Below are 15,739 nucleotides of genomic sequence, written 5' to 3'. Positions count from 1 at the left end.
CTTTACACCCACACCCAGGATCTCAATGCTCCAGTCCAAGAGCTCCAAGTCTATCCATACAAGATACAGTAATGAAAATCCCAAAAATCTGTCCACATGAGCTGGCATGGAAACCACCCCACAATGCAAAACGCACAGTAGCAGGCATGCACAGCACATGAGCTGGCATGGAAACCACCCCACAATGCGAAACACAGTAAAAGGCATGCAAATAATAAACCTCACCTCCCTACCTTTCCACAAACTCCAGCATGCACTGTGCTATAAACCTCCCAAGCGCAATGCATCCTGGGAAAACCTGCTTCATATTGCGGTACAAATTCGTATACTGAGGCATTGTCAATGGATTTTCATTTGTAAACCGAAAATTCCGTTAACCGAGGCGTACGTGAACCGAGGTACCACTGTATGATTTTTCATTTCCGGGTAGGGGGAGTCATTCGTGGCTGTCAGTCACCAGGTCCCAGCTGCTGATTACTCGCCGGCGCCCAGTGATTACCGAGCATCTTCGACGGGGAGGAGAATTGTATGTAAACAATATAGTTCTCTTCCCTGTCAGCTCATGTACACTGCTTTTGGATGGCTTACAGTGAAGCATGCACACACACAGAGCTTACAGTGAAAGGGCACACAGTTAACCCTTTGATCGCCCCTCATGTTAACCCCTTCCTGCCCAGTGCTCTTAGTACAGTGTCAGTGGTTTTTTTTTTTGTTTTTTTTTCTCTTAAGCACTGATCACTGTATTTGTGTCACTGGGGATGTCATTGACACAAAGTCAGTTCCGCCCAGTGTCAGAATGCCCGCCGCAGTCCCGCTATAAGTTGAGATTTTTTTTTTTTAGCAAAGACATGCAGAAGAATACATTTTTAGCTTACATTTATGACGAAATTAGATTTTTTTTTTTTTAATTTTACTGGACATGTATAATAGCAAAGTCAAAAATTTTATATATATTTTTTTTTTTCTCCAAAAATGTCCTTTTTTTTTAAATTTTTTTTATTACAACTTGCCTGTGCAGGCAATCAAATACTACCGAAAGAAAGCTCAATTTGCGGAGGGAAAAAAGGACGTAAATTTAATTTGGGTGCAGCATTTCATGATCGCACAATTGTCAGTGCTGTAACACAAAAAATGGCCTTGTCAGGAAGGGGGGTAAATCCTCAGGAGGGCAAGTGGTTAAGGAATCCCTAGCAACTTCTGGAGGAGCCCTAGAGTTCCACAGAACCCTGGTTGAGAGGATGTCTGCTTTATAGCAAGTTATTCTCAAATCATGTAGCTATTATAATTCAGTGATTTAATGAAAATAATAATTTTTTCTTAGAAAAATGGCAACAAAGGACTGGCATAACAGATATGCCAAATATGTTTGATAAGCTGTATAGCGGTAATTATACTGTTTAATTTGGCAAACCGTGTAATGGCTGGTGTTGAGTAGCAGTGGAAATAACTAGCACAGTTGTGTTCTGACTTTTTTTTTTTTTTTATGCCAGATTTGAAAAAGCGAACAGAGAAAAACTGGGACAAAATAAGTTTATATTACCAAAAAATGCCACATATTGTCACGTGTTGCCAGATAGAAACTGCATTTTTATTAAATATGTACACTAACTGTATTATGGTACTATGTTGATGGTTGCGGCAGCATCAGTCTGTGCTAGGACCATTTTATTACATCTCCACTGTTTCCAGTTGCGTGTTGCCTGATGCATCACAATGATCGCCTTGAAGGCTTTTTTTCTGCTGTGCTAATATAGTCAGAACCAATAACCCAAATAGCTCTTTATTTTACCTTGGTGGCCTGTATTTAGAAACTTTAATTGGACCCAGTTGAGCAGATTACTTTATTAAGTACTGACTGTAGTCAGTCTTCATTTGGTAATCAATTTAACCCTTTTCTGATAACATGTATCACTGACATGAATGAATGCAGGTCATTAAAGCTGACTTTTACTCTTTATTATTTAAAGTGTTACTAAACCCACAACAGTAAAATCAGTCTGTATTTGCAGTAAAACATGCTTGTTATACTCACTATGGAACCTAAAGGGTTTAAGTCTGTCCCACTCTTATCTCCTGATAAGACATATCTAAAGACAGTCTGCATATGCTCAGTTTAGTGTATATAGCTAGAAAGGTGTGTGTTGTGTGTGTGTGTGTGTGTGTGTGTGTGTGTGTTTTTTTTTTTTTTCTTGGGAGAGGTGCATGTAATTAGCACTGTCCAAACAGAGGTCAGGGGTTCTACATCCTCCTAGAGCAGAAAGAGAACTCCTCCTTCTAGCTTTAACTTGTGCTCTGCTGAACACTGGTAGAAGTCACAAGACTGCTCTAACTGATGGTGAGAAAAGGTATTTAGCAGTTTTTATATTTACTAAAACAATTGCATTTCCAAGTAGTGTGTACTCTGGGAGACCAGATAGAGTGAATGTAGGGTCCCGGGTTTATTAACACTTTAAGTGCATCTTGCTACCCATCCCCAACCCATTGTCTGTCTGTCTAGGCAGGAATGACGTGTGTGTCTTTCTCCCCCCCCCCCCCCCCCAAGCTTCTTGGGATATTCACATCATGCATCCCAGGAGGCTTTAGGTTTTGAAGAACTGTAAGAGACAGCCGGTATCCGGATTGCGTCTGAGAGGGTGATGGCAATGTGGGACTCTGTATGCTGTGGTTTCGGTTGATCGCAGCATGAAAGTGCTGGATTTTCTGTGTGGGAGAGTATGCTAGTCCAAATTAGGTTTGCTTTATTCAGTTGAAAAGGAGGGAGCTAGATAAATTGGTGTGTAGGACAGGAGATTGTGTGTAGGAGGTGAGATTGTGTTAGTGTGGGGAAAACACGACCATAAACATATAAGACCTGATGTTTTGAAAGATAAGCTATAAGAAACCTTTCTTGTTGCCCATGGAAATCAGTCTGCTTTCAAACGTATGAGTGACATACAAGTTTGAAAGCAAAGCCCAAATTCTAATTGACTGCCATTGGCAAAAAATATATTTCCTTGTTAGCATACTTTTTCATAAATAAACCTCGGAATGGAGATCTAGTCACTTTCTTATGGCTTGAACAATTACCTAATAAATATGAGTGCTCCTAGATTCTTCTGGCCACTGGTTGGAGAATCTAGACTTTGGACAAGATAGTCAACCTGTCCTGATTACTAGTGTTTTTAGGTACGAACAAGCCAGTGCTGCATCTACATCTCTTTCCTGCACTTCTCTTATGAGAATCATGGCTGTATTCTGCTTAGCTTACATGTTTCTCAAATGCTCTGCCATGCTTTGGCCTTTCTGCCACAAGGAAGATCACACAGTATATGCACATCCATCCAAATATTCTAAGATTAATGAATTGTGAAGATTGTTCTAATTTTTTTTTTTTTCTTTCTTTTTTCATTTTCAGAGTTCTAAGAGAGACTGGAGGCCACTGGAGGAGCATAGTTGTACTGACATCCCATGGCTACTATTGTTTATTTTGTTCTGTATTGGCATGGTGAGTAGTGTTTTGTTTCAGAAACTTTTTATTGCATTTCATAATGGTGTACAGTATGCTCAGAGCATTCACCTTGCATTTAGTACTTTCCAGATTCAGTAGAGTTTCAATTACACTGATCAATCAATCTTACGTTGAAAGACAAGGATCATGGCAATCACCCTCTTTCTTTCTCTACTTTTCTCTCTTTCTGTGACTTTTTCCTCTTTTTCTTTTTGTATCCTGATATTTTTTTTTTAATTCGTTTCTCCTATATCGGTACAAGTCTAAAGGATCTCTCAACCCAACATGACTATAGTTGGTACCTGGGATATTCTTGAGGTTGTTTAGTTATAGCTTACTTTGCCTTTAAGTTTATCTGTTCCATTATATACAATGTGTATCCAGTGGATGTTTGGTGATATTGAATCCCTAGGCCTATTATTCAGGCGTGGACGGGACCTTTCTGTAGCATCAGTGGGAATTCCCCTACTCCTTAGGGCACAACTAATGCTGGTTGTCATCTCTCTGGCATTGACCTGCTGCGTTCTGAGCAGCGGGGGTAAGGATCCCGTCCTGCTGGTTATTGATATGTAGTGGCTATATGAAGTTTATTTTTGCCTTATACCACACTGTATTGAAATATCTGTTTTCAATAAACATTATTGGAAAAGAAAGACAAGGATCATATACATAGCTCAATAAATGTCAAGGTATATGGCCCTATTCCTTGTACCATCACAGCTACCATATGCACAATCTTTATAGATAAGCTATTAAAAAAAAACATTACATGAAGGGTTAGGGGGTATTGGCAATTGAGAGAGAAGTGGGGGGGGATAATTATTCACTGTAGTTGTCAAAGATTCAGTGGACTGACCATCCCCAGGGTCAGTCCACTGACTCTGTTAATAGTGTCTGGCACTCCTATTTAGAAGGGTCCCCTCACGGGACATGACCACACCATATGAATAAGTGTCAGCTTAACATTGTGTGCATAATGGACTAGTTTTTTGGTAGATGGTAGACAGCCTGTGTGAGGTGTAGTACATTGTGTACAGTTGTATAAACTTGTCCATTGCTGAAACGATTCAAGGAAGATGATGATGTAGGAAGTCATTCCATTCATCATCTGTAATGTTATCTATCTTTTTTCCATTCTTGGAAAATCCTACATAGCTTAAAGGTATGGGCAAGTGAGTTGCAGGTATATGGAAGATAGGGGTGTCACCTTTTTTTTTAGTGAGAAACCCTTCAATAGAATCTGATTCCAAAACAATGGTTGTCAGGAATAATGCTCCAGCCGCATCTGTTAATTGCAGGAATCGAAAAAAATATCCATTGGGGTAGATTATATTAATTTCCCATCTGACATAATGTTTCAAAGTCAAAATACTTTGACTAGCCCAGACTTGTGAATCCAGGATCAATCTGATGTGTGAGAGGGTATGATTTCCCCGGAGAGGACTATGCAGGAAGAAAAAGTGTTGATGGGATACTTCCTTTGAGCTTTATTCCATTCTATAAGGGTTGTTTCTAAAAAGTATGTGCAACATATGATCCTAGAAGGGCTTCCTAAAGGGTAAATTCAGGGTTGTCTGATGGCTGAGAAAACTATCAGCACACTTAGCAGAACAGCTGCCCAAAAATAACAGTTTAAAAATAGGAAGGACCCGTCCTCCAAAGGAAAGGGGTAGTTGTAGGGCTTCTCTTTCAAGTCTGGAGGTATTTCCAGCCTACCCAAAGGAAAAAAGCGCAACACCATCAAGTTGTTGTTTTTTTTTTTTTTTTTTTCAAGTTTTTGGTATGGTGCTGGGAGTCAGTTTTAAAGAAAATAGAAACTTTGGTTAGAAGACCATTTTAATAAGGTTGACTGTGTCCACAGGGCTTAGCAGGAGGGATTCCAGGAGATACATCTCTGAGTCACTTGTTTAAGTAGAGAATTTCGATTATTCTCAAGAATGTCAGATGAATCACTTCTGAACCTTATCTCAAAGTATTTGAAACCCATTAACCCAGTGAAGCGAGCTGTTCGTCTCACCTTTTTTGTTATGAAGGGCCAAGCGGGAACAGGGATTTTTCCCAGATAGCACAAAATAACAAGACAAGGCACACTAGCCTTGTGTATTATGCAAGGTACAATTATTTGGAATTTAAAAGTGATATACTCACAAAATATGCAGAGCATGAAGCCCATCAGAAGTTTCCAATAGAACACCTAGAACAGATTAGTTCTCCTCCTGTAAGACGAGACACGTGTCCTAGAGTTCTGCTAATGCATTACAAGGGTGCCCCCTCTTCCTCAGAGCCAAGTCTGCCTGTCACTGAACGTTCTTATACACTGCTCAAAAAAATTAAAGGAACACTTTTAATCAGAGTATAGCATCAAGTCCATTAAACTCTTGGGATCTTGATCTGGTTAGTTAAGTAGCAGAGAGGGTTGTTAATCAGTTTCAGCAGCTTTGATGTTAATGAAATTAACAGGTGCACTAGATGGGCAACAATGAGATGACCCCCAAAACAGGAATGGTTTTACAGGCGAAGGCCACTGACCGTTTATTCCCTACTCCATCTCTTCTGACTGTTTTTCACTAGTTTTGCAGTTGGCTAGGGTCAGTGTCACTACTGGTAGCATCAGGCAATACCTGGACCCTACAGAGGTTGCACAGGCAGTCCAACTCCTCTAGGATGGCACTTCAATACATGCCATTGCCAGAAGGTTTGCTGTGTTTCCCTACAGTCTCAAGAGCATGGAGGAGATTCCAGGAGACAGGCAGTTACTCTAGGAGAGCTGGACAGGGCCGTAGTAAGCCCTTAACCCATCAGCAGGACCAGTATCCGCTCCTTTTGTGCAAGGAGGAACAGGATGAGCACTGCCAGAGCCCTACAAAATGACCTCCAGCAGGCCACTGGTGTGAATGTCTCTCAACAAACAATCAGAAACTGACTTCATGAGGGTGGCCTGAGGGCCTGACGTCCTATAGTGGGCCCTGTGCTCACTGCCTGGCACCACAGAGCTCGATTGGCATTTGCCATCGAACACCAGAACTGGCAGGTCGCCATTGGCACCCTGTGCTCTTCACAGATGAGAGCAGGTTTACTCTACGCACATGTAACAGATGTGGAAGGGTCTGGAGAAGCTGTGGAGAATGTTTTGCTGCCTATAACATTGTTCAGCAGGACTGTTTTGGTGGTGGGTCAGTGATGGTCCGGGGAGGCATATCCATGCAGGGATGCACAGACCTCTACAGTCTAGACAATGGCACCCTGACTGCCATCAGGTATCGGGATGAAATCCTTGGATCCATTGTCAGACCCTACGATGGTGCAGTGGGTCCTGGGTTCCTCCTGGTGCACGACAATGCCTGGCGTCATGTGGCGAGAGTATGCAGGCAGTTCCTGGAGGATGAAGGAATTGATACCATTGAATGGCCCCCACGCTCACCTGACCTAAATCCTACAGAACACCTCTGGGATATCATGTTTCTGTCCATCCGACACTGCCAGGTTGCACCTCAGACTGTCCAGGAGCTCAGTGATGTCCTGTTCCAGATCTGGGAGGAAATACCCCAGGACACCATCCGTCGTCTCAGTAGGAGCATGCCCCAATGTTGTGAGGCATGCATACAAGCATGCGGGGGCCATACAAACTACTGAGTACCATTTTGAGTTGCTGCAATTAAATATCATCAAAATGGACTAGCCTGCTGCATAATTTTTTCACTTTTGATTTTTGGGGTGACTTTGAATTCAGTCCTCTGTAGGTTGATAATTTTAATTCCATCACACAATGGGGCATCCTTATGTTCCTACCACATTACCCAGTCCATATCAGTATAGATAGCCAGCATGATATTTTTCCCCATTGAGATATTATGTGATTTCAAAGTGTTCCTTTCATTTTTTTGAGCAGTGTATATCAAATGAGGGCGGCATAGTGGCTTAGTGGTTAGCACGTCTGCCGTGCAGTAAATTCCCAACCATGGCGCCTCCTAGTTTCAATTCCCAACCATGGCGCCTCCTGCATGGAGTTTGCATGTTCTCCCTGTGCTTGCGTGGGTTTCCTCCGGGTACTCCGGCTTCCTCCCACACTCCAAAGACATGCTGGTAGGTTAATTGGCTCCTGTCTAAATTGTCCTAGTTTTATCCCTGGCCATGCGGGATCCTGCATGGTAGGGGTTGGGGAAAGACCTGGCAACCTACCCTGTAAAATAATTGTGAGGATAATTCATGGAAAAAGTCATTTATGAGTGACGGTCCATTCAATCGCCAAGGGTCGGATACGACTGAATTGATAGAGATATTGAATGAATTCCAAAGGCTTAGCCCATGACCCTGCCTCCAATTTATGGGGGGGCGGAGTTGGAATTATTCTTGTAAAGCTTATGTTGTAGAAAGATCTAAGCCTAGGGCACTAGAGGTTGCAGAATTCATGTTCAGAAAAGGAAAAAAAACACAATAAAATTTCAGATACATCTATGCCTTATTACGTTCCTATAACCATACTATACTTTAGTGCAAACCTCAATATCCTTTTACTTCGCAGGCACCTGTGCCTCCAACCAGCACTGCTGCAGGGTGCAAGCACGAATCTACAGAGGGAATATACACACTGGATGCATCAAATCTGATTTAATAAACACTTCCCAAAGCATCCTTGTCTATAGTTGCGGTCTCCTACTACAGATGGATACCTGCAAGATGACTCGCCATCAGTGACTTTCCCCCTCCTTTTGTGTTTGACATCTAAGATCCATACAGTGATGTTTATACAGGTTAAAAACATGGTATACAAGGGAATGTACAAATTTAAGTTTCTTATTTGGTAATCAAAAATGGCTGTGCTGTCAGGCTTGGAATGCACACCAAGCTCCTTTGCCAGAAGTGTGGCTAGGCTTTGCATTCTGGTTATTGCTGTCAGGCTTGTACTTCTGGTTACTATTTCTATGTTGTTCAGTGTAATAGGAAGTGGGAGGTCCTGAGCACCCGCTTATACTCCTGCCTCCATTGCTGATATCAACCACTCTGCTCTCCCGCCTCCACTCTGCCCATCTGTCATATCCCAGCCAATAGGAGAATACAGGGCAGTGCTAGGCTCTCGCTACTAAGTCTCTTACCAAGCCCTTACCAAACCATTTCCACCGAAATCACAACCCACATGTTCTATACATATTTTACTGCTACAACCTCAATCACATAGGCTGTTGTAGTTACCAGAGGTGTGTGTGTGTATCTTGTGTCAATAGAGACTGCAGACTGTGGTTTTCAATCAGATTACACTGTTGCAGTGAGGGAGGATTAGTAAATCAAAACACTGTAGAAAAAGTAAGCAGGAAGTCACATATGTCCCCGTGTATATGAAGAATAATAAACAACCCATAGAAAACAAGGTTTTAAAACCTTGACTTGTGTGAACATTGCTTACTTTAACCACTTCAAGTTTGGACACTTTTTTACCCCCTTTCTGTCCAGGCCAATTTTCAGCTTTCAGCGCTATCACACTTTGAATGACAATTGCTTAGTCATGCAACACTGTACCCATATGAATTTTTTAGCATTTTTTTGGGACAGATAAAGCTTTATTTTGGTGGTATTTATTCACCACTGGGATTTTTTTTTTTCTGCTATATAAATTAAAAAGTCCAAACATTTTGAAAAAGTGTTTTTCTTATAAAATTTTGCAAACAAATATTTCATCATAAATCTTGGCCAAAATGTATTCCGTTCTATCTTTTTTTTTATTAAAAAAAAAATAACCCAAATTATTTTAGAACCAAAAACTTATAATTTTTAAACCTTCTTTTTTTTTTTTTTTTTTTTTTTTTTTTTACATTCTTTAATTTTTTTTTTCACATACTGTCACCCTAGCTGTACCATGGTGACACTGTACTGCTTGTGAGGGGTGATGAAGATTTTTTTTTTTTTTTCCTTACACTGATTGCTTTTACAGCCTTTATGGGTATAAAAGCAATCATTTTCTCCTTCTCTCTGACTGCATTCTTGCAGCCATTGAGAACTACTGTGTGAGCTGTGATTGGTCACAGCTTGTCACATGGTACAAGGCTGTTGTGAATAGCCTTGTACCATGTGACCTCTGTGATCATTCACAGATTTCACACGTAGTAAGCAATGATGTCAGAAGTGAAATCTTGCTTACTACTCTGCATGTGTTCACTGATTGGCCAATCAGTGATCACATAATCTGGACCATAGAGGTCCCGTACGACGAATGGTGTTCCACTGTGTCCAGAGGACACAGCGGACACCGGATCGCGGTGCTGCGCGCTCCGAGGGAGCGCGCACAAGCAGGGGGCGGGGAGGCCATTTATAAATGGGCACCCGACCCTGCACTGCCACCGTCCGGCCGTTTTATATACAACGGCCGGACGGGAGGTGGTTAAGTTGTTGTTTGTGTGCCACAATTTGATATACTGTCAAATCTAGTGACTTTTACCATCCTTCCCTGAGACCTCTCCCTTACGATGCCACATGTGCTGTAGTTGGTCATATCACACCTGAAATTGCCCCTCCTGAAGATGTTACCTATTAAGCAGAGTTTGAACTAGTTGGGGTCAATATTTGATCAGTCTACAGGGGCTTGATGAGAGATGTTTCATATACCTCCTCAAGAAACGTTCTTGAGAATTGCACTCTGTTCTTAATCTGCCCTCTTAGAACAGGTGTGTCTCCAACCTACAAAACTGGCCAACAGGAACGTTCCAAATCAACTTAGATGGTGATTACTTTCTGCATGCAGGTAGCAATTACCTGCAGTCGGTTTGAAGTGGGTTTCGGAATAGATCTTGTACTCAGTCAACACACAGTTACAGATCTAGGAAGACCAATCTATAGACATCCACCATATGGGTAAACTCAATCCCAAAAGGGGTTCCTCTGACAATCAATGATTCTTTAAAGTTCATTGTGAGATACATCAATGATATCCTGATCATTTGGGATGTCCAGACAGAGGAACAGGTTCGTCCCATAAGGACTGTATCTTGGGTAATGCACAAAGCTGCTGCGCCTTCTCATTCTTTTGTGCTCAATGCTCATGGGTTCCCCAATCTCAAGAGGGCAGCAATGCCAAGGAACTTTTTTTCAAAGATTGCTACCTGGAGTGCAGGAAGAAAATTCCCCAAAAGAATTGATGCAGCACCTTAGCACAGAAATATTATTGTATCTTTCAATTATCCTAGTTAATTTTAAACCCTGAGAAGGAGCCAAACAATTTATCAGCCGCAGAACTGAATGCAGAAAAAGTGGCCAGATACCCATGGTATAGGAGAGTATCGTCCACATACAAGGTCAATTCCTTTTACTGAATCGAATGCCCTAAGCTGGATAGTCAGTGTTTCCAGGCAAATGCAAACAACCTAGGCAATGGAGAGCATCTTTGCCTTGTACCACTATGCAGTGGAAAAAGTGTAGAGAGGGTACGGTTGGTCTGTACCCGAGCTGTAGGAGCAGAGTAAACCATTTTTATCTAAGAGATGGGGACAAATACAAACTTGCTAAGAGCTGCCTATAAATCTGGAGGTGGTTGGGTGGGTGGAGTCCTGGGGGGTCATTGTGGGAGGAGCACGGGAGCACCCAGTTAGCCATCATAGGGGGTGTCTTTCTGTTTTTGTTTGCTGTTTTTGTTGTAAATTTTCTCATAGTAGGAAAATTGTGCAGTAATCTGTACAGGGTCTACAAGAATATCTGTCTTCATCTGAATTTGCAATTTGGGGAATGCTGATTGAAACAGTCTGCTCCCTTGCTCGTGATGTCAATAATCCTACCATATTTTTTTACACTTACTCCAATATCCTCTGGAGTCTGGTGTAGGGTATTTTCTTTCTTGTGGTGGAAGTACAGTGGAGGACCATGTCCCTGTAGACTTGTTTTGTAAAGAATCATGGGTTTGGACATCTTGAGTCTGTGCACCCTAAAGTCCTTTTCAAGGGTATGGCCTTCCATTTTTGCTCCCTATCAGTCTGAAACTCATGCCTAACCTTACATTCAGTTGGCTGGTATTGACCTTGTATGAATGCCTTGAGTGCATCCCACACCACTTCTGCCAGGGCAGAGTCATGGTTAGGAATCCAGTATTCAGCAATAGCCTGTCCAGATACGTGATTTGACCCTTTTTGTCAGATATTCTGTGTAGAAACCATCTCCACAACCTGTCCACGGGGAAACTTGATGTGATTACTTGAAGCAATATTGAGGTTTAATCAGAGATTTTTCTAGGGCAAGATGGAGTACCCCCCCCCCCGTCCACTTTGCAAAGAATAGGATCCCCTCATATGCTAGGTCAATTCAAGAAAATGTTTTGTGGGACACTGAAGGGCATGTAAATTCTTCAGTGGAGGGGATCCTCCACTGCCATACATCTGTACACATAGAGAGGTCAAAGAAATCCATATTGTCAGAGGTCTGCTGAACCTGGCTTGTGACCCCGACCATTCTCTGCTTGCTCCTCCTGTACCACGCTGCCCGCACGATACCGACCCGGCCCGTCTGACTATGCTTGCTTCACCTGACGATCCATCCATCCCACACGGATCACCTTTAGTAAGTCTGCCCTCCTCTTCCCATCAGACTCCGTTCCTGTACTCCCCTGCCAGTACACTCTACCACAGCCGGACGCACTCAGGGGTCGCGACCTGGTTCCAGTCTGCACCAAGTCCATCCCCACCATCAGGGGCCCTGGTGAATAGCAGGCTGGGACTTAGACCCCACGCCCTGAGGAAATCCGTGCTGTGGGCTGCTAGAGACACCGGCAGGTGGCACCTGACAGTACCTTACGGCCTACCTGACCATTCCACCTCTCCAGCTTTACTACGCCTGTGTTCCTGCACAAACTAAGATTAGTGGAAGGTTGGTTTGTTCACTGTGCGTTCTATATCTGGGTGGCTAATAATAATTATATTGTTATTATATCATACCTGAAGTCTGCGTTTCCCTGTGTCAGTCCACACATTTCTGGTCATACCCAGATTCCTGACAAAAGGAACTGCTCATGATCCTAAGCATACCACCTCATCAGTGAAGCATGGTGGTGGTAGTGTCATGACGTGGGCATGTATGGCTGCCAATGGAACTGGTTCTCTTGTATTTATTGATGATGTGACTGCTGACAAAAGCAGCAGGATGAATTCTGAAGTGTTTCGGGCAATATTATCTGCTCTTATTCAGCCAAATGCTTCAGAACTCATTGGACGCCGCTTCACAGTGCAGATGAACAATGACCCAAAGCATACTGCAAAAGCAACCAAAGAGTTTTTTAAGGGAAAGAAGTGGAATGTTATGAAATGGCCAAGTCGATCACCTGACCTGAATCCAATTGAGCTTGCATTTCACTTGCTGAAAACAAAACTGATGGGAAAATGCCCCAAGAACAAGCAGGAACTGAAGACAGTTGCAGTAGAGGCCTGGCAGAGCATCACCAGGGATGAAACCCAGCATTTGGTGATGTCTATGCGTTCCAGACTTCAGGCTGTAATTGCCTGCAAAGGATTTGCAACCAAGTATTAAAAAGTGAAAGTTTGATTTCTGATTATTATTCTGTCCCATTACTTTTGGTCCCTTAACAAGTGGGAGGCACATATGCAAACTGTTGTAATTCCTACACTGTTCACCTGATTTGGATGTAAATACCCTCAAATTAAAGCTGACAGTCTGCAGTTAAAGCACATCTTGTTTGTTTCATTTCAAATCCATTGTGGTGGTGTATAGAGCCAAAAATGTTAGCATTGTGTCGATGTCCCAATATTTATGGACCTGACTGTAATTCATTTAAATTTTGTAGTAGTTACACTACATCCTGTCAAAACACACTCCAAATGATTCACATACTCACTTTATATTCTCAGATATTGGTATGTAGGCTCCTTATCTTCATCTCCATACAGAAAACCAGTTTCTTTTGACCTGAACTTCCCTTGACATATGCCTGCTGAGCCTGAAGCTAAACTTGGCTCTTTTTAGATATTTAAATATCAGTTAAATGTCTACTACCGTCACAACACATAAAACATTTACAATAGGAACTAAAAAAAGCAAGTAAGTATTTTCCTGTTTTTTTTTCATTGGATCTATATACTGTACCAAAACATTTTAATTATGGTAAATAACTGTTCAGAAATGTGAATTTTCCATAGCTTCATAATGTTATTTTATTTCATTAACCTTTGGGGTTATATGAAAACAGCAGGGAGAAAGCTTTTCTGCCTTTTACAACTTATCGGGGACAGGCAGCCTTAGAAAAGCCAAGCAACATCAATAACTTCCTGATCTTGTCTGAAAAAGGCGGCTAGCAGTGTTTACTTGGAATGCATGGCTAAATCCTTTCTTCAAGCAATAGATAGACTCAAGTCACACTACTCCATTCCACAACACACCGCTTAATGCTTAGAGAGAAGCAGCCAACCAGCTTTCCATGAAGATGCATTTGCAAAATAAATTTTCCAGTTTTGTGTGGTCATCACATTCCATTCTCTCGAGCTTTGCATTTCTCTGTAATTGAGAATGTGTGGCATACAGTAGAGATAAAAATGCAAACCCAGCTTATATATGAAATTATTTTTCACTGCCCGTCATAAAATGGGATTATCAGGCCTGAACATGGTGGCCCTTACCAATGGCCTTTTTACATTTTGAAGCCATTGCATATTGTGGAGGGAGAAATCTTACCCTCTGCTCATATGCCATTATTGCCAACAGTGAGGTACATGGCAACTTGTCCTACTCCTGTCCCTGCCTCGTGTATAGGCAATCTTTTTCAGTTATGTCCTAGTTACACTGAATGTGACTTTGAAATCATGCTACTTTGTCTACTTTGGTGATCAAAGCTTCGGATCAGTGCAATTTGTACCTCCCGATTTCACTGCGACTTCATTAAACAGAAGTCAATGCAAGTCACAGGTAAATCAGGGGAAAAAAAGGTGCATCAGCTATTCTTGAAATCATGCTACTTCAAATCGCACTGATTGACCGTGACATAGAAATACATACGCTGCGACTTCAGGTGTGATTTGTAAATCGGATGTCATACCTAAAAGTTGCACCAGTGTACTCAACTAGAGAAGGTGGAAATAGAGAAGAAGCCTGGAACTTTTAGGCTCTGGACAGTAATGGCTGAATTAAGGGCATTAGAAATCCCAGAAATTCTGACAAGGTTGCAGAAAAATATGCCTTGGTCAATTAGGCCTCTTGTTGCATGCTTAAGACAGAGCTAGAATTCGATGCAGAGACCAGTGTTAAATGGGGTCCTGCTCTGGTGCAAGGGAAGAGGCATCACTTAGTGGTTTGAGAGCTTTGCAGGCCTTCGGGTGAGCAAATGTCTACTTAAGTGTCTGCTGATTTCTGCCATTATTACCAATGAGAATGTTCCCCTGTTTGGTACTCGCAGAGTAGGGTGCAAATAAGAGGTAAGAGTGTCTGTAGAAGGATGCACAGCAACCCAGGTGTTGACAATCCTTCAGCAAAGTCCTCATGGCAAACAGGTAAAGGGACCCTTATAAGGGCTCTAGGCAGTAGGAGGTGGTAACAGTGCAACCTGTGGTGTGATGTAGCAGCTGGTCATACACCTGAGACTAAGCTCTGATTGGTGGAATTTGAAAATGTAAACATTTTGCAAGTGAATACAATCAAACACAATCCTCACGGTTTTCTGATTGTTTTATCATTTAGAGAGTGTTATTTGGATGTCACAAATAAGTGCATTTTAAGTAGTGGAGATATTAAAACACATTCTTTGCTATGTGGCTACAGAATCGATCCAATAACAGGACAAACCTGTATTACTTTCAATTTTAAGCTATAATATTTTTACTCCTTGCTTGCACCAAGATCTTTTCCAGGTTTGGTCGTTTTGATTGGCCATGCTGGGATGATGTACCTTCCACACATTGTTGGTGCAAACAGGCAGATAGTGCTGCAATGAAAAGTCTTCCTGGTTGCAAATGTTTCATTTATATGTAAAATTTTACTTTGCAAGATAAATATTACCCTCACATATCTCTTTTTAACCAATTCAATACCGTGCAATTTTACACCTTCCTGCCCAGGCCATTTTTCAGATTTCAGCGCCCTCACACTTTGAATGACAATTGCGCAGTCATACAACACTGTACCCAAACTAAAATTTTATCATTTTCTTCACACAACTAGAGCTTTCTTTTGGTGGTATTTAATCACCGCTGGGGTTTTTATTTTTTGCTAAATTAACAAAAAAGACCAAAATTTAAAAAAAAAAAAGGTTTTTCTTTGTTTCTGTTATAAAAGTTT

The 15,739-nt window shown here is 41.7% G+C and overlaps 1 protein-coding gene across 3 annotated transcripts in view; it reads left to right on the top strand.

Moving 5' to 3' along the window:
• The window catches only part of SLC44A1 (solute carrier family 44 member 1), a 182,359-nt gene that overhangs the window by 31,494 nt on the left and 135,126 nt on the right, over nt 1-15,739 (top strand). For all 3 annotated transcript variants that reach the window (XM_089682620.1, XM_089682621.1, XM_089682619.1), the window contains exon 2: nt 3,395-3,484. In XM_089682620.1, coding sequence (XP_089538746.1) covers nt 3,395-3,484 — 90 coding nt within the window. The remainder of the gene's footprint in view (nt 1-3,394; nt 3,485-15,739) is intronic.

Source organism: Staurois parvus, unplaced genomic scaffold (assembly GCF_062004578.1).
Source record: "Staurois parvus isolate SC_StPar_1 unplaced genomic scaffold, SC_StPar_1.0 ptg000292l, whole genome shotgun sequence".
NCBI classification, from domain to species: domain Eukaryota; kingdom Metazoa; phylum Chordata; class Amphibia; order Anura; family Ranidae; genus Staurois; species Staurois parvus.
The sequence above is the reverse complement of the archived record's forward strand: the minus strand, read 5'-3'. Positions and strand labels throughout refer to the sequence as shown.